This window comes from Littorina saxatilis, linkage group LG5 (genome assembly GCF_037325665.1).
Source record: "Littorina saxatilis isolate snail1 linkage group LG5, US_GU_Lsax_2.0, whole genome shotgun sequence".
In the NCBI taxonomy this organism is placed as follows: domain Eukaryota; kingdom Metazoa; phylum Mollusca; class Gastropoda; order Littorinimorpha; family Littorinidae; genus Littorina; species Littorina saxatilis.
Window position 1 is genome coordinate 9,771,823 of NC_090249.1, and position 18,531 is coordinate 9,790,353.

At 43.8% G+C, this 18,531-nt stretch overlaps 1 protein-coding gene across 5 annotated transcripts in view; it reads left to right on the forward strand.

The window, feature by feature from the left end:
• LOC138966259 (phospholipid phosphatase 3-like) overlaps positions 1–16,497 on the forward strand; it is a 41,728-nt gene extending 25,231 nt beyond the window's left edge. For 4 of the 5 annotated variants that reach the window (XM_070338400.1, XM_070338401.1, XM_070338402.1 and 1 more), the window contains 5 exons: positions 10,245–10,396; positions 11,158–11,387; positions 12,536–12,656; positions 14,902–15,078; positions 15,428–16,497. In XM_070338400.1, the coding sequence (XP_070194501.1) occupies positions 10,245–10,396; positions 11,158–11,387; positions 12,536–12,656; positions 14,902–15,078; positions 15,428–15,718 (971 nt within the window). In that variant the 3' untranslated portion in view covers positions 15,719–16,497. The remainder of the gene's footprint in view (positions 1–10,244; positions 10,397–11,157; positions 11,388–12,535; positions 12,657–14,901; positions 15,079–15,427) is intronic. The other variant, XR_011455653.1, reaches the window with a different exon arrangement.
• Positions 16,498–18,531: the final 2,034 nt, after the last annotated feature.

The following is an 18,531-nucleotide window of genomic DNA, read 5'->3' on the forward strand; positions in this document are numbered from 1 at the left end:
CGATAACTTTGACTGAAGATGGCGGCCATCAGTTAGCAGCGTTACCGGGAAAGAAGAAACATTCTAAGACATACGATTTTTGGGGACGGGATATATGCACAAATTCATATTCCGCATCCACGATATTTTGCTGTTGACTGTTGACAACATTCAGTTTGCGAACAGAAATGGTGCCTAGCCTCTTGTCTCGTAAGTGATACTCGCGTTGCGGTTTCACGCGTCTGGTGCATATCAAGATGTTTGCTTGGCGCCGATTTGGGGTGAGCCAGCCACGGTCAGCCAGCCACAGCAAGCGGTGCCTTGACAGGGCTTAGCTGCTGCGTCAGACGCTATCGGGGAGGCTGTCCGATGCCTGTGAATTCGGCAGCACGACAAAAGTTGTCGGACCGAGAGCTATCAAACTTCGGGGCGCTTGTCGTACGACAAGCAGTCGCATCGTCTTGCATACGCTCCCTGGTGGTGGTGCACACTATGATAACAGATAGACCTTAACATCTGTCTGTCTGTCTGTGCTGGTGACGTCCGTCTCTATCCGTCATCAGTCCGTTTCAATAGACTATGTTCGAAAACAACCCTCTCAGAATTCCCAAGCGTTGTTGAAGAGTTGCACCCCACTTAGTGAGTCAAACAGTGACACGTGATTGATCAGTTAAAACCATGCAATAACATGACTCCGATGTGTATATACATTATGCAGTGTCCGCTCGATATGATGCCTTTTTCTTTTGAAAATCTGCACATCGGAGCCACGATTCATTGGCAATGGGCTGCAGCGATCGCCGAGCACCTGTTTCCAAAACTCGCGTCACTTCCATCAAAACTCACGTGACCTTCACGTTATTGTCGATCACTAGGGGCACAAAGAATCCTTCTTTATCATGTATTATCGGCATGAACATTTCTCAAGTCTATTACAGTAAAGCGTTCGTGGGATACCTCGATCCAGCTTCTCTGGGATAACGGTAGCGTTATTCGACTGGTTGCTAAGTACGGATTTTCACAAATCCCCCAATCTAAAAATAGTGACGTCACTAGGTAAAAAATTATTCAGTGTGTGAGGAGGGTTTTTTGCACCCAAAAACCCACCTTATAGGTTGTTAGGGGCAACATTATTGTCAGCAAGTGATGGGGTCCCGAGTGACGTCATCGTGCCTTTCAAGGAAGGCTACTCTGTCTAGGACTTTACACTTGAGGACGATGACGTCACGTTTGATCATGCAATAAATCGTTTCGTCTTGCAACTAGACCAACAACATCGTCATGGACGAGTGAGCAGGCCTATATCTAAATCTGACTGTGTAATCAAGCATACTGTGTGTACGCCTCAAAGATCCTACCGTGTGCGACAACCAATTCCAAACAGACCAGTCAGTCACACGCTCTGGGCTGTCGGAGAATGGAACCGAGTTAAGGTAGTTCACTGGACCCGTTAAATATAATTTGGTTTCTCCCAAAAGTTGGTTATTTTTTAAGTTCGATCTGTCTGCTATGCATTCAGCATAAAAAAAATATAGGGTAGTGGGTTCGTTTCGGAGCTATGAGTCTCGGAAGACAGTGCCCGTTTTGAATTTTGGACCGAAAAATCGAAAAATGGGTATGTTTTGAAAACGGACAATTACACAAACATCTGCATAGGAATAGTCATTTAAAAAATATCACCCAAAGCAGCAATGGGCAGGTAACGAAGTGCACTGGTAAACGAAAATGTTGCGCATACTCAAACTTTGTGACGTCACGTCTTTTGCCGGAGTTTATTTTAAATTTGTTCCTCATGTTGAGGTATTTTATTGCTGGTAGCCTGGAAATAAATTACGATTTGATCAGATGGGTTGTAAACGCAAGAGCGATCAAAACGGCATTAAAAAAAACAAAAACAAGTCGCGTAAGGCGAAAATACAATATTTAGTCAAGTAGCTGTCGAACTCACAGAATGAAACTGAACGCAATGCCATTTTTCAGCAAGACCGTATACTCGTAGCATCGTCAGTCCACCGCTCATGGCAAAGGCAGTGAAATTGACAAGAAGAGCGGGGTAGTAGTTGCGCTAAGAAGGATAGCACGCTTTTCTGTACCTCTCTTTGTTTTAACTTTCTGAGCGTGTTTTTAATCCAAACATATCATATCTATATGTTTTTGGAATCAGGAACTGACAAGGAATAAGATGAAAGTGTTTTTAAATTGATTTGGACAATTTAATTTTGATAATAATTTTTATATATTTAATTTTCAGAGCTTGTTTTTAATCCGAATATAACATATTTATATGTTTTTGGAATCAGCAAATGATGGAGAATAAGATAAACGTAAATTTGGATCGTTTTATAAATTTTTATTTTTTTTTACAATTTTCAGATTTTTAATGACCAAAGTCATTAATTAATTTTTAAGCCACCAAGCTGAAATGCAATACCAAACCCCGGGCTTCGTCGAAGATTACTTGACCAAAATTTCAACCAATTTGGTTGAAAAATGAGGGTGTGACAGTGCCGCCTCAACTTTCACGAAAAGCCGGATATGACGTCATCAAAGACATTTATCAAAAAAATGAAAAAAACGTTCGGGGATTTCATACCCAGGAACTCTCATGTCAAATTTCATAAAGATCGGTCCAGTAGTTTAGTCTGAATCGCTCTACACACACACACACACAGACACACAGACACACGCACATACACCACGACCCTCGTTTCGATTCCCCCTCGATGTTAAAATATTTAGTCAAAACTTGACTAAATATAAAAACGACAGGTTGGTGGTGTTTTTAGGGGGGGTTCACTCCCTTGATTAACCCCACCCTTTGCACTATTACTGTCCAGTGTGCCTCAGAAAAATATGTGTCACGATAATGTAAAGGGCTGTTGTCCGATCATTTGTCTCAGATATATGAGCCAACTAAATTATGTTTTTAACAAGAGGCGAAGCCTTCAAGGCTCACGTAAGAAATCGACAAACAGTAACACAAACTCAATCACTCCGTCACACACACACACACACACACACACACACACACACACACACACACACACACACACACACACACACAGTAAGCATAGGTGAAACTGTGCAAGAAAGCGAGACCCTGGATCTGCCAAGTAGTCTCGGCCCGCTCACAATAACAATGACCGAGACTTTCAGTAATTCCTTTGCGTGACGTCTAACCCTCTTACGTCATAATGTGACGTCTTCAAATAGTTTCTATCACACACGTCAAACACTTTTGACCGAGACTGACGTAATCCATAGACTCGGAAATGTTAAAGTTTCTATCACACACACACGCACGCACAGACAGACAAAGTTTATCATCGCATAGGCTACACTTACGTGAGCCAAAAACCACTGTTACATATGACCTCTGTTGAAAGTCAAAGGTCACCGCAACTTTGAAAGGCCACAAGTCCGATTCAAATGTAATAAAAACGCCAATCAAAAGGTGGAGGTCACTTGTTTGATACAAGTGTAATAATAAAAATTAATAATCAAGGCTTGGTTTATAATTTTGCTTAATAGTGCGTACTGTTATTTGTTACGGTTTGAAGGCTGGGACTTTTTGAGGGTGGAATTAAAGCAATTTTTCGCCTTATGGGCCCCTTATGCCTCGAAGGACTTCAATTATTGTATTATCTGCTGCCAGCGTACAGTAGAAAGAGGGCTGCATACACAAGACACTTGTTCTTAATACTACTGGCTGTTATTCTAGTTCAAACACCGGTTTTAACATGTGGTATTCTGATGCAATCACGCTGTGAGCATCACGGGTTGGGAGACACTCTCTTACCTGCTACCGGAGCTTCAATGTTAGCTTTGGTGATTATTACGATGTCACTGGCAAAGAGAACGGCTTTGTACCGATTTCATTAGATGCCCACGTGTTTTTGACCTCGTGGTTGGGAGGCGTGTCGCATTGTTTTTATTTCTGGCGGTGTCGTCATTTTCTGACGTCATTCACTTACGCTGCCTGAAAAATGTGACGTTTGTTCTATTTACGTCATTCGAATGTTCGACGTGTTCTTCTTCTTCTGCGTTCCCTGTTCGATGTGTTCGAATTCCCAGCCTGCCAGGAAAAAATGGCGACACAACTCAGTGGCTTCCCTTTGTGTATGAAGAGTAATGTCCCTGTCTCCATTTGACCTGCCTTAAGAGGAAAAAGCTGGAACGGCTACAGTGCAGCCTTTGGAAGACATTGATCGTAAGGTCGCAGGTCCATGTTCCATGTTCCACCCCCGTGTTACCACTGTGGCACGTAAAAGACGTCGGTCATTCTGCCATAAGTGCGGGTGGCTGATTACACCTAAACACGCACACACCTGGGCCCGTATGCATGAACTGGAAGTCAGAAACACTGGAAGTAGAGGCCTCTTTTGAAAGTGGGAACTCCCGAAGTTAACTTTCTAACTGTTCTCTATGCATGAACGCCGTAGTGCTGTCTTCGAGAGTATTCGGTCAAGGTCGCGAAAATTGGGGGAATCCCAACTAGTACATGCGTTTGTTAACGGTAAGCTTGGCGACCAGAAGAAACAAGTCTCATCGCGAGTTCAAAAGGGCGAACGTTGAGCGCGCTGTAGTAGTAACAGCGTTATTGCTGTTGTTTTTTGAATGGTTAAACGAAAGGGTCGGTTCAAACCTGTGATGATTGTCTTGGAATCGAATGACTGCCTAGCTATGACAATGACTTTGTTGACATGAATGTTAGGGAGAAAAATAAATGATTATGTTGAACTTTTTTTCTCCTTTTTTTAAATTTGTATCTCAGTTGCATGCAGGCAGCTTCAACCCTTTTCTTTTTTTCTTTTTTTGCCTCTCTTTTTTTTTCTTTTTTTTCTTTTTTTTTATCGGAGAGCATCCGTCTTTATTGATCTTTTTTCTGTTCTTTTTTCCTGCTTTTTATATGAATGTACAGTTGAAAGTCAAGATTGGATTTTTTGTGAAAGCATAGGACAGTTTCTTTACGCAATTAAAAAAAATGAACACAGAGACAAAACCTGGTTGTTGCAGCCTGAATGCAATTCAGGCCTATAAAGAAAAAGATTAATAAAAAAAAAATTAAAAACATTTTTGCTCCCAGCGGCACTTGAACCCAGAGCGCCGGATCGAATTTTCGAATCCGTAACCACTGCACCATGCTACTCGTGTGAAAAATGCGTGATGATAAGATGTAATATGAGTTATTCAGTCGTGATGGTTTGAAAGCTCGCCACCTTCGCCGAATGACTCGAGCTCGTTTTTTTCGGTTAGTAACTGATCGAACTGTCGCTTTTGAGCCACTCTGTTTCAAGCATTTCACCTAAATTAAACAAGAATGTCACAGTTCGTGTCTATGGTGCAAGGTAGCCGACCGTCTCATTGTAGCCAAGTTACGACAGTTGCTCGATTGACGCATTTCACGTCTTCGATATTCTGTCTGAGCTCATTTCACAATGAGGTGCCTTAAAAACAGGAATGTCCTGCAATTGTAGTATGCGTTGGAGGTTTCTTTTGGATGGGTAAGGACCCTTAAGAAGCGATATCGTCGTATAATGATGTCAAGTGAGAGACCCTGCACATTGAAAGTGGGAACTTCGGAAGCAAAGTTGCCAGCTACTCGGTATGCAAGAGCTAAATTGAAACCGAAGTAGTGGCTTCGAGAGTTCTGAGGTCAAGGTCGAGGAAATTAGGGGAATCCCAATTAGTGCGCATGCGTTTGTAAACGGTAGCCTGGGCTTGGTGACCAGAGGAAACAAATCTCATCGCGAGTTCGTAAATGGGCGAACGTTGATCGCGCTGTAGCTTTTACTATAGTTGTTGCTTCTGCCTGGTTGAACGAAAGGGTCGGTTCAAAGCTGTGATGATTGTCTTGAAATTGAATGACTGTCTATAATAATGATTTTGTTGACCAGAATGTTGGGGAGAATAAAACATTTTTTGTTTATGTGGTAGCGAAGTCGGTTATGTTAAACCTCTTCTTTTTTTAATGATTGTGTATCAGTAAAACTGTTTTGGACAAAATAGGTTGGTTAGAGCGAACGTTTGGGTTACTGGTAAATTTGAAAAGGCAGAAATCAATCAGTGTTTGGGGAAACAAGATATAACTTATGTGTAGTGACTTTCATATTAATTGGGAAAATGTGTGTCCGAATTTTTACAAAAGATAAATTGTTGTACTTTGGTATTTGTAAATTTTGTTTGTCCTCGTTAATTGTGACCAGGATGTATCTTTATATAAAGTTGAAAGTCAAGATTGGATTTGTTTAGCCTACGCGCGTGTGTGCATGTGTGTTAGACATAGACATAGACATAGAACACTGCATTATCTCAATTACGAGAAACTCGGGTGTGGTGAATCATAATAAACAACATAAAACGTAAGAACATCAATAAAATATTGAGGCACAAATACTCAGCTCATAATAGTGTGTGGTAAGGGGGGATGCACACACACACACACACACACACACACACACACACACACACCGTCGAACACACGCACACACACACAAACACACGCACACACACACACACACACACACACGCACACACACACACACACACACACACACACACACACACGCACGCGCACGCAAACAAACTCACAATTATACCCGCACGCACGCACACACAGGCAGGCAGGCACTCGCTAAAATACATACAAACACATACACTCAAACCCACACACACACACACACGCACACACACACACACACACACACACACACACACACACACACAAACACACACTCACACATGCACACAACGACGCCCATTTTCATAGAAACACAGTAACCCCCTCGTATAAGCGGGAATGAAAGAGTGGTGGCAAATGACCCAGAACAAACAAAAGTCAAAGCTGGCAACTCAGGTTTGTATTCAGGGAAATTTGCACGAAATGCATGCACAAGATACACTTTTCCTTCTATTTTCTCTCTTTGGGACTTTCATTTGCATCAGCTCGGTTTGATATGAAAAACTGAAGAAAAGCCCTGCCCTTTTGCACTGAGAAACTGTGGAAGTAGCGTGTTTACTACTGGGTCTGGCTGTAGTTCTTTTACCCTCATTTACTTCCTCGTTAGCTTCCAAAGTAAACTTTTTTCGTCCCATGCATGCGAAAGTGAGGATGTACTTCCGATGTCGCTCAAAACTTTAGAAGTAGTCGCAAACTACCCTGAGTTACTTCCTCGCTTTGCTTCGAAGTAAACCCTTTTTCCGGCCCATGCATACGAAAGTGAGGCAAGTACTTCCGATGTCACTCAAAACTTCGGGAGTTGTCGCGAACTTCCCCCAAAAGCATACAGGCCCTGGGTAGCGCGACTCTGTTCAAGTTGCTGCTAGCTTTCCACTGGGAGGAAGCGACCCGAATTTTCCAGCGATGGGACAATAAAGTAATGAAAACAAAAATCATCTAATAGATCATTTGACTTTGGGGTAGCGCGAAGTCAAGGGATCTATTAGAATTTTTGAGTCACTTGAGAAAAAGTGACTCTATGTAATCGGTCAGTGTTAGTCTGTCCGGCCGGCCGTCCGGCCGTCCGTAGACACCACCTTAACGTTGGACTTTTCTCGGAAACTATCAAAGCGATCGGGCTCATATTTTGTTTAGTCGTGACCTCCAATGACCTCTACACTTTAACGATGGTTTCGTTGACCTTTGACCTTTTTCAAGGTCACAGGTCAGCGTCAAAGGAAAAATTAGACATTTTATATCTTTGACAAAGTTCATCGGATGTGATTGAAACTTTGTAGGATTATTCTTTACATCAAAGTATTTACATCTGTAGCCTTTTACGAACGTTATCAGAAAAACAAGGGAGATAACTAGCCTTTTCTGTTCGGCAACACACAACTTAACGTTGGGCCAGAGACTGTAGAGTATACAGAGACGCTTCATCCTTCTTTGCGCTGCGGTGCGAAAGTGAGACCGGCCGCCAGCGCGCGGGAAAAGAGCCACTCCCTGCCGCACAAGGAAGTTCGCGTATAGCGGCTGCTGTCGGCTGTGTTTATATCACGTTTGTATTATCATACTGTCTGTTCTGTCCGGCTGACAGTGCTGCAAAAAGTAACTGAACGAAAAAATATGTTTGTTTGTGAACATCCTTTTTAAATGACCATAAAAACACCGCAGAAAATCGTGTAGATTAAAATTAAATCAAATTTACTTAGGCAATACCCGCTGCATCGCTGTAGTTGTGCAAACATGATTAAAAGTCAGTCTCTTTTCACGAACTAACCGTCGTTATTTTTGTGTGTTTTAGTCAAACTGATACAAATACATACTGTATCCATGGTCAGTTAAGCCTGAGAAAATATGTCAGGAATAAATCGTTAACGAAATAGTTCCCGGTCAAATCGGTAACTAAGGCATTTAGTCAACTTGGCGTCGTCCCAGCACCTCTAAACTGAAATGGGTAGTCAATTGCACGTAGCTAAGAAATTATCATGTAAGGAAAACTGTAAAATACAGCAACTTAAACAACATTATTGTGACCAAGCTGACTTTAATTAAAGAATCTTGATCGATCGATGCCGATTGTCTTATTTCTTAACGGTTGCTTCTTTCTTGTTCAGAAAGCTCTCTCTCTCTCTCTCCCTCCCTCCCTCCCTCTCTCTCTCCCTCTCTCTCTCCCTCCCTCCCTCTCTCTCTCCCTCCCCCTCTCTCTCTCTCTCTCTCTCTCTCTCTCTGAGTCAGTTACACACACACTGACACACACACAAACACACACACTCTCACACTCTCACACACACACACACACACACACACACACACACATGAATTGAGATGAATTAACGAGGTACGGACCGACTGGATGACACTTTGAACAGCATCGTCACAAGTATTCTAGTTTGAGAAGTTTTCGACTTTTGCGCTTGGACGAAGAAGAGAATCAATTGTTCAGTTGTCCTTCAAAACAAAATTAAGCCTGATGTTAATTAAACAACTGCACAATGAGATTGTTGAGCTTGTGTACAGTGTGTGTTTTCGCTGTTCTGGTAGAATACACGCAGTTCGACGCTACACTTTTTACTGATTTTCCGACATTTAACGAGAGAAAAAAACAAAAAAACAATCCTCACCTGCTCTCTTCCTTAGGAAATGTGAACATCCTGAAGCCTTTGGCATGTGAGTTTGAGCAATTGATGGCCAAAGACCATGCCCCGCTGTGTTTTCTTTTTGGTGCGGCCGTGGTTGTGCTGCACGATATCGCTACTGCTGTGGAAAGCGAAAGTAGGGTTTTACATGTTTCCGCGTGGTGGCGCCACAGGGCTTCCTGTTTCAATTTTCAGCGCCAAATGAAGCGTCTCTGTATACTCTACAGTCTCTGGTTGGGCTTTTCTCGGAAACTATAAAAGTGACCGGGCTCAAATTTTATGTGAACGTGACTCATTGTGTTGTGAATAGCAATTTCTTCCTGTCCATCTGATGCCTCATATAATATTCAGAACTGCGAAAGTGACTCGATCGAGCGTTTGCTCTTCTTGTTTTTTTCATTACTAGATTGTCCCATCGCTGGGAAATTCGGGTCGCTTCCTCCCAGTGGAAAGCTAGCAGCAACAGAGTCGCGCTACCCCAAAGTCAAGAGATCTATTACATTAGAGATGACAAGAAAATATCGGGCGCATTTATGTGATTTGTAAAACATTTTACAAATCGCGGGGCCCTACAATCAATATGGGTAACCGGGACCGTGTTTGTGTGTGACTATGAGTATATCTGCATGCATGTATTGACTTTTTTGTGTGAGACTGAGTGTGTTTGGGACTCTTCGATCGTCAGCGCGCTTGCGCACTCACACATGTAAGGATATGGAGGGGGATTACATATCATCACCCTTTCATTACATAGCCGGCAAACACACACCCCACCTGCTTACATATCATCACCCGTCAGCGTCAGCACACACACACACACACACACACACACACACACACACACACACACACACACACATGCGCATGCACACTGACGCGCGCGTGCTTTTGTGTGTATGTATGTACTTTGTGTGTGTGTGTGTGTGTGTTTGCTGGTTTATGATTATGTGTATTATTTTATGAGGCTAGAGCAGCAGGTATTTTCTTTTTGGTTCATCTATTACGTATCACGAACTGTTAGCCGTGTAAGCTTTTGTTTTTCTTGTTTCTCCTCAAGTTAAAAAAACTTGAGCAGCAGATAATGTGTTTCTGATTCATACTACGCATGATTAAGATGAGTCGTGTATGCCTTTGCTTTTCTAATTTACTGTACCCACTGCAGCATCATGTGTTCTGTGTTGCAGGGCTTGCTGCTTTAGTGATTGTTCACACGATGATAAAACCCAGACACCAAGGTTTTTTCTGTAATGACGAAAGCATCAAATACCCGTATGTAGCCAGCACGGTCAACAACAACGTTGTGGTCGCCGTCACGCTGGCTCTACCCGTCGTGCTCGTGAGTCTATCTTCCATAGCACCCCCTCCCCCGACTCAAATATCATCCCCCCCCTTCCCCACCTTAATTACACCCCAACCCTCCCCGCTTCCTCACCGTCATCCTGACCCTGTCCTTCTTGCTTGTATCGTGAGTGTGCCCCCGCCCCCCTATGGTGACCCAACCCCTCCCCCAACGCCTGACAAATAATCACCCTTGCCTTACAAAGCACACATACAGACACACACACACACACCCCGACTTACATAACATCACCCTTGCCTTTTATAGCATCCCCCCACCGCCTCCGACCCCGCCTTACCTTGCAATCCCCCTCCTCCCCGGCTTACATAACCTTCCCTTTCAACCCCGCCTTACAGAGCACACTCCCCTCCTCCCAAACACAGGATCACCCTGCCTTACATAGCACGCCTACCCCCCCCCCCCCCCCCACCCCCTTCTACTTTACATACCGATATATGTGTATGTGTATGTGGGCGTGTGTGTGTGTGTGTGTGTGTGTGTGTGTGTGTGTGTGTGTGTGTGTGTGTGTGTGTAGTGTGGGCGTGCGTGTGTGGGTGTGTGTGTATGTGTGTGTGTGTGTGTGTGTGGTGGCGTGTGTGTGTGTGTGTGTGTGTGTGTGTATGTGGGCGTGTGTGTGTGTGTGTATGTGTGTGTGTGTGTTTGTGGGCGTGTACATTCGTTGTATTTCCCTGCCATTCGGTCTTTTGCTCTGTGCATTGCACATCGTTGAGCCAAACACTTGCCCATTTAATGTGCAGATGGCGGCAGTGGAGTTACGGGCGTGGTTTTGCGTGTGTGTGTGGCGGGGGTCAGAATCCGGGCAGCGTCCTGGCGGTCCGTGGCCCGTGGTGGGCGCCTACCTCATCTACTTCTTTGGCTACCTGCTGCTCAACATGACCGTCGTGTTGCTCAAGCTGACCACGGGCCAGCTCCGCCCGCACTTCATCCACATCTGCAAGCCCAACGTCAACCTGTCCATCTGTCACGGGTAGGTCAACAGGGGCCTGGTCGTGACACCAACTGCCCTTTACCACTGTTTTTGTTGATGTCGTTAATGTTATAGTTGGTCTTGCTTATGTTCTTGTTTGACTGGTTGGTTTCATTTGTTGCTTAGTGAATTAGTTGGTTTTAATTTCTGTAACTTGTGGTTACCCCGAGCCGACGTGTTGAGGTGTCATGTTTTGTTAACAGCATTGTGTCTGTCTACAACTGCAACATGATGAGGTGTAATGTCTGTCTATAACTTCCCTATGTTGAGGTGTTATGTCTATCTACAACTGTACCATGTTGAGGTGTTATGTCTATCTACAACAGTACCATGTTGAGGTGTAATGTCTGACTACAACTGCACCATGTTGAGGTGTAATGTCTGTCTACAAGGGTAGCATGTTGAGGTGGTATGTCTATCTACAACTGCACCATGTTGAGGTGTAATGTCAGTTTACAACTGCACCATGTTTAGGTGTAATGTCTGTCTACAACTGCACCATGTTGAGGTGTAATGTCTGTCTACAACTGTACCATGTTGAGGTGTAATGTCTGTCTACAACTGCACCATGTTTAGGTGTAATGTCTGTCTACAACTGCACCATGTTTAGGTGTAATGTCTGTCTACAACTGCACCATGTTGAGGTGTAATGTCTGTCTACAACTGCACCATGTTTAGGTGTAATGTCTGTCTACAACTGCACCATGTTTAGGTGTAATGTCTGTCTACAACTGCACCATGTTGAGGTGTAATGTCTGTCTACAACTGCACCATGTTGAGGTGTAATGTCAGTCTACAACTGCACCATGTTGAGGTGTAATGTCTGTCTACAACTGCACCATGTTGAGGTGTAATGTCTGTCTACAACTGCACCATGTTGAGGTGTAATATGTGTCTACAACTGCACCATGTTGAGGTGTAATGTCTGTCTACAACTGCACCATGTTGAGATGTAATGTATGTCTACAACTGCACCATGTTGAGGTGTAATGTCAGTCTACAACTGCACCATGTTGAGGTGTAATGTCTGTCTACAACTGCACCATGTTGAGGTGTAATGTCTATCTACAACTGCACCATGTTGAGGTGTAATGTCTGTCTACAACTGCAGCACGCTAAGGTGTAATGTCTGTTTTTCCCGTGTACAGCTATGTCTCTGACTACAACTGCACCAACACAGAGTTTGACTATTCACTACTGGAGTCTGCACACAAGTCCTTCCCGTCAGGCCACGCGGCCAGCTCTGTCTATATGGCGCTCTTTATGGTGGTGAGTTACCTATGTCTTCATCCTGGTCAGTAACCATCCTGAGCTCGGGTCAAAATGAGTTCGGCTCATTCTCTCCCTGACCGCACGCGACAGTCCTACGCGAATCTATAAAAACTAGGAATACAGAGTTATCTCCCATATGTTTTTTCGCGAGCACTGATCTAAATTTGAGATCAGTGTTCGCGAGACGAAAATGATTGCAGATTGGCCGACTTCGATAGTGATCTCCGTTCTGTTCTTCACAGTTATGATAAAGACATCGTTCTAAGGTCAAAACAAGTCGAAATTTGGGGATTGCTGCCGGAAGGAGACCGTAATATATGGTTGCATCACTACAGAAAAAATCGTCTGCTTCAGCGAACGCCGAAACCAAACGGTTGATTATCAGGTGACACTTTTGCCATATTTAGAGTTGTTTGCACAGTAAATACAGCCGCGAAAAAATAGCTCCCTTGAAACTGTCTTACAAATCAATTCCTTTGTAATTTAACAATTGCACAACACCATGAAAAATCATTATCGACGATCGCGAATCTGCTTATATCAATAATACATTACAAAAAGCTCTAAATATGTTTTAAAAAATCGGTTTCCTTGCCAGACACGGAAACTCAAGGCATCCTGTCAGGGAGAGAATGAGCCGAACTCATTTTGACCTGAGTTCAGGATGGGTCAGTAACCTCTCTTATGCTCCCCTGGGTAAAAGGGGATGGGTGTGGGGTAAGAGGGGTGGGGGTGCGAGGGTTGAGGGTTGTACAAACAGCCCTTAAGTTTGATCAGGTCTGGGGGTGCTGTTAGAGTTTGATGGCTAACTGAAACACGTTTACTAGTACTCTAACTATAATTGTTACCATGGAGTCTACACTAATCGACATTAAAAAAACTAAACTCATACATTTAGCTGTAGAACTTTGTGATGCGGCCAGTTATAGTAAAACGAGGTATATAGCCAGAAAGGTAATTCATTCCCCTACCGTTTTAAACAAAGACTTTCATTTTTCATCAATTAGTTTTTATGCAGTGTACCGGAGACCTAGGACACCCCCCAAAATCAAATTCGCAAAAGTAAATTTGCAGACATTAAAATACACAAAAAATCAAAATAAGCAAATTGAAGAACAACTCATTTTCTACCCACACAAATTAATTTGGTTCAGCTGTTGTGCCTAGCAGTAATGTTTTGCCATTTTGAAGAAGACTGGTGTCAGCCTCGTCAGAAGCCGTAAAAGGCCTGTTTTGGCGTCATTTTGTGTGTGCTATGTGGGTAAAAAAACAACGTAGTTTGGTAATGGCTAGTTGTATTGCTTTTAAATTTGACACGAATATTGTTAATACAATTGCAAAAGAGTGTGTAAAATATCATGGCGCTTTGATGAGTTTTTTGGATGTACTGGAACTTTTCAGAAACGTTTGATTAAACTTTAATAACTCTTTTCAGTATAGTTGCAAAAATTCAGCATTTTGCACACTTCAACACAAATAAATATTACAATTAGGGATCAATTTTGGTACAAAAGCAACAACGCGCTTGGGTGGTATGGAAATGTGAACGTGAAACAACAATTACGAAAAACAGGTCTTCCAACATCAAAACCCTGTCCAGCGCAGCAGACTGAACTGGCACGCTTTTTATCGCTATGAGTGACGTGCCAGTTAAGTCTGCTGCGCTGAACAGGGTTTTTACCCACATAGCACACAAGAAATGACGCCAAAACAGGCCTTTTACGGCTTCTGACGAGGCTGACACCTGTCTTCTTCACATGGCAAAACAACACTGCTAGGCACAACAGCTGAACCAAATTAGTTTGTGTGGATAGAAAATGAGTTGTTCTTCAATTTGCGATCAAAAACGGGGTCACGCTTGCTTATTTTTATTTTTTGTGTATTTTAGTGTCTGCAAATTTACTTTTGCGAATCTGATTTTCGGGGGTGTCCTGGGTCTCCGGTACACTGCATAAAAACCAATTGATGAACGGTAGGGGAATAAATTACCTTTCTGGCAATATTCTTCGTTTTACTATAACTGGCCGCATCACAAAGTTCTACAGCTAAATGTATGTGTTTAGTTTTTTATGGCGATTAGTGTAGATTGATAAAACATGTCCTTCATATCTGAAAACTACTTAGGGTTACTGTGGATAACTAAAGAAACTCTGAGTATGAGTTATAACTCATACTCATATGTGTTTACAGTCGTCAACCTCACTGCTGACTCGGCTTGTCTTCTATTGTTGTTTGTTGACAGTTGTACTTTGAGCAGAGACTGATACTGCGTCACTACCCCGTCTTGAGACTGACGTTGTACGCGGTGCTGACGATGTACGCTGTGTGGTGCAGCGCCACGCGGGTCAGTGACCACATGCATCACGTGATGGACGTGGTGGCGGGAGGGCTGCTGGGGACTGTGATGGCCGTGGGCATGGTAAGACGTTACATCATTCTCATCAAGCACGACAAGTCATAAGCTGTCATTATTATTAGCATAGGAACCGATCGTTTTGTTTCCATGGCCTCAGATGTTCAATTCTGTCCTGAGGTGGTTTTAGCAGTGCATGGACTTCCTGTACCAAATTGTATTATTAATTCGAAAGTTGTTTCTTGAAATTAAATTATCGGTAGGCAACCTTCAGGAAAATGTCTTGTTAAACGTTGACTGATAGCATGTGTGTGTGTGTGTGTGTGTGTGTGTGTGTGTGTGTGTGTGTGTGTGTGTGTGTGTGTGTGTGTGTGTGTGTGTGTGTGTGTGTGTGTGATTGTGTGTGTGTGTGCAGTATTACCGCGGGGCGCAGGGCTGTTTTGAGGAGGCAGACAATCAGCTGACAATGGCAGATGTGGAGGAGGGCAGGAACACCTTCGGCAGCACCAACAACTCCGCCCTCAAGACTGACGACGTTGAGGAGGATGGGAGTGTGGGGATGGAGGCACCAGGCAGTCCGGGCAGCCCCGTGCCCTTGCTGTTCCGCGGCCTGCAGGAAGCGCCACCTGGTGGACGACACGGCTCCGTCGTTCTGGAAAGGTTCAAGAACAACTTCGGGTCTCACAGACGTATAAGTCTCCGCTGACTTCAACCTCCCAGTACTCTATCTTGGCGAGAGCTCAATTTGAACCTTCAGCCTTGGTCAGGACACGTGGAACATTCAGTTTTGGCGATGACACATTGTGGAACATTAAGCCTTGGCTATATATATTATTGTGACATATTATAGAACATTCAGTTGTTGCTATGACACATTTTGGAACATTCATCCTCGGATGTGACACATTTTGGAATGTTCAGTTTGGGCTATGACACATTTTGGAACATTCAGTCTAGGCTGTGACACATTTTGGAACATTCAGGTTTTAGCTATGACACATTTTGGAACATTCAGACTTGGCTATGGCACATTTTGGAACATTCAGGTTTTAGCTATGACACATTTTAGAACATTCAGACTTAGCTATGACACATTTTGGAACATTCAGACTTGGCTATGGCACATTTTGGAACATTCAGACTTGGCTATGGCACATTTTGGAACATTCAGCCTTGGCTATGGCACATTTTGGAACATTCAGTTATGGCTGTGACTTATTTTGGAACACACAGTCTTGTTGGAAGAAGTTCGGAACGCGCGCTCTTGACTACCATTAATAAGAAACATTCAGACTTGGTGAGGATGACTTTTTGTTCAGATTCAATGCCCACAGGATTTTTGAACTCCCAGTCTACTGTAGGACTAATGTCATCGCTTTCAGTCACTATTGGAGTGAACTCCAGATTTTGCGTCTGTAATAATGTACGAAGATTATCGTCCATGAGGACTCATTTCAGATTGTGTAATAAACTTGAGGAAAAATCTGATGTTGAGTGAAATGTTTCCAGAGACTGAAGACGGCCAGGATTTAAGTCAGGGTGCTGACCAACTGGTTCAGATATCACAGTCAGGGTGCTGACCACCTTGTTCAGATATCACAGTCAGGGTGCTGACCACCTGGTTCAGATATCACAGTCCAGGGTGCTGACCAACTGGTTCAGATATCACAGTCAGGGTGCTGACCAACTGGTTCAGATATCACAGTCCAAGGTGCTGACCAACTGGTTCAGATATCACAGTCAGGGTGCTGACCAACTGATTCAGATATCTCAGTCCAGGGTGCCGACCACCTGGTTCAGATATCACAGTAAGGGTGCTGACCAACTGGTTCAGATATCACAGTCAGGGTGCTGACCAACTGGTTCAGATGTCAGGGTCAGCACCAGTTGGATCAGATATCACAGTCCAGGGTGCTGACCAGCTGGGTTCAGATATCACAGTCAGGGTGCTGACCAACTGGTTCAGATATCACAGTCAGGGTGCTGGCCAACTGGTTCAGATATCACAGTCCAGGGTGCTGACCACCTGGTTCAGATATCACAGTCAGGGTGCTGACCAACTGGTTCAGATATCACAGTCAGGGTGCTGACCACCTGGTTCAGATATCACAGTCAGGGTGCTGACCAGCTGGTTCAGATATCACAGTCCAGGGTGTTGACCAGCTGGTTCAGATATCACAGTCAGGGTGCTGACCAGCTGGTTCAGATATCACAGTCCGGGGTGCTGACCAACTGGTTCAGATATCACAGTCAGAGTGCTGACCAGCTGGTTCAGATATCACAGTCCAGGGTGCTGACCAGCTGGTTCAGATATCACAGTCAGGATGCTGACCAGCTGGCTCAGATATCACAGTCAGAGTGCTGACCAGCTGGTTCAGATATCACAGTCCAGGGTGCTGACCAACTGGTTCAGATATCACAGTCAGGGTGCTGACCACCTGGTTCAGATATCACAGTCAGGGTGCTGACCAACTGGTTCAGATATCACAGTCCAGGTTGCTGACCAGCTGGTTCAGATATCACAGTCAGGGTGCTGACCAGCTGGTTCAGATATCACAGTCAGAGTGCGATGATCAACTGACAGTCACGTGTCTTGTATCACGTGATGGTCACGTCTTACGTTGTGGTATCGTGTGAAACAAAAGCGCTTTGTGCCTGCACTGTCTGAAGGAACAGTCCAGACATTATGATGTAGTACCTCCCCTCATCGATAGGTGGGTTTATCACACTGAAATCGTACCAAGTGGCTTTGCTGTACCCTTGAACAATGATGCTTGGTGGCATATCTGAGCAATGTCACCACATGTAACTGTGGGATAATGCCACTGTAGACTGTAGCAATCCTGACCTAGGGCCGTGCTGCACATCGTTAAAGCTTACCTGTGTGGCTGTATGGCACTCTTTATTTATATATAATGAGTAGGATGTTCTTGTTTTCGTTTACTATGTGCATTTGTATGCTGGTGCTTGAGATGTGCTCATCTCCATGAAAGCCCAAGGCCTACTCATTAAAACATTCAGACTTCAGACTTTTCTCTCTCTCTCTCTCTCTCTCTCTCTCTCTCTCTCTCTCTCTCTCTCTCTCTCTCTCTCTCTCTCTCTCTTTCTCTAGCTCTCTCTCTCTCTCTCTCTCTCTCTCTCTCTCTCTCTCTCTCTCTCTCTCTCTCTCTCTCTCTCTCTCTCTCTCTCTCTAGTGGATAAGCATGCCCCACTACGTCACCACAGAGTGAAATATCCATCTCTTCCCCCATGGTTGACAGAACAGATTATAGAAGCCATGTCCCGGCGTGATTTTTACAAAGCAAACAACATGAAGTCTGATTTTAAGAAACAAAGGAATAAAGTGACAGAATTAACACGTCAAGCAAAAGCAAATTATTTTAATACATTAATCGAGGACAAGAAAGACATTGCAACTGTTTGGCGTGCTGTTAATAACATATTAGGTAAATCTAAACAGAACTCAAATCGGTCTGCCCCAACCATCTCCCCTGAAGATTTTAATAACCATTTTTTGTC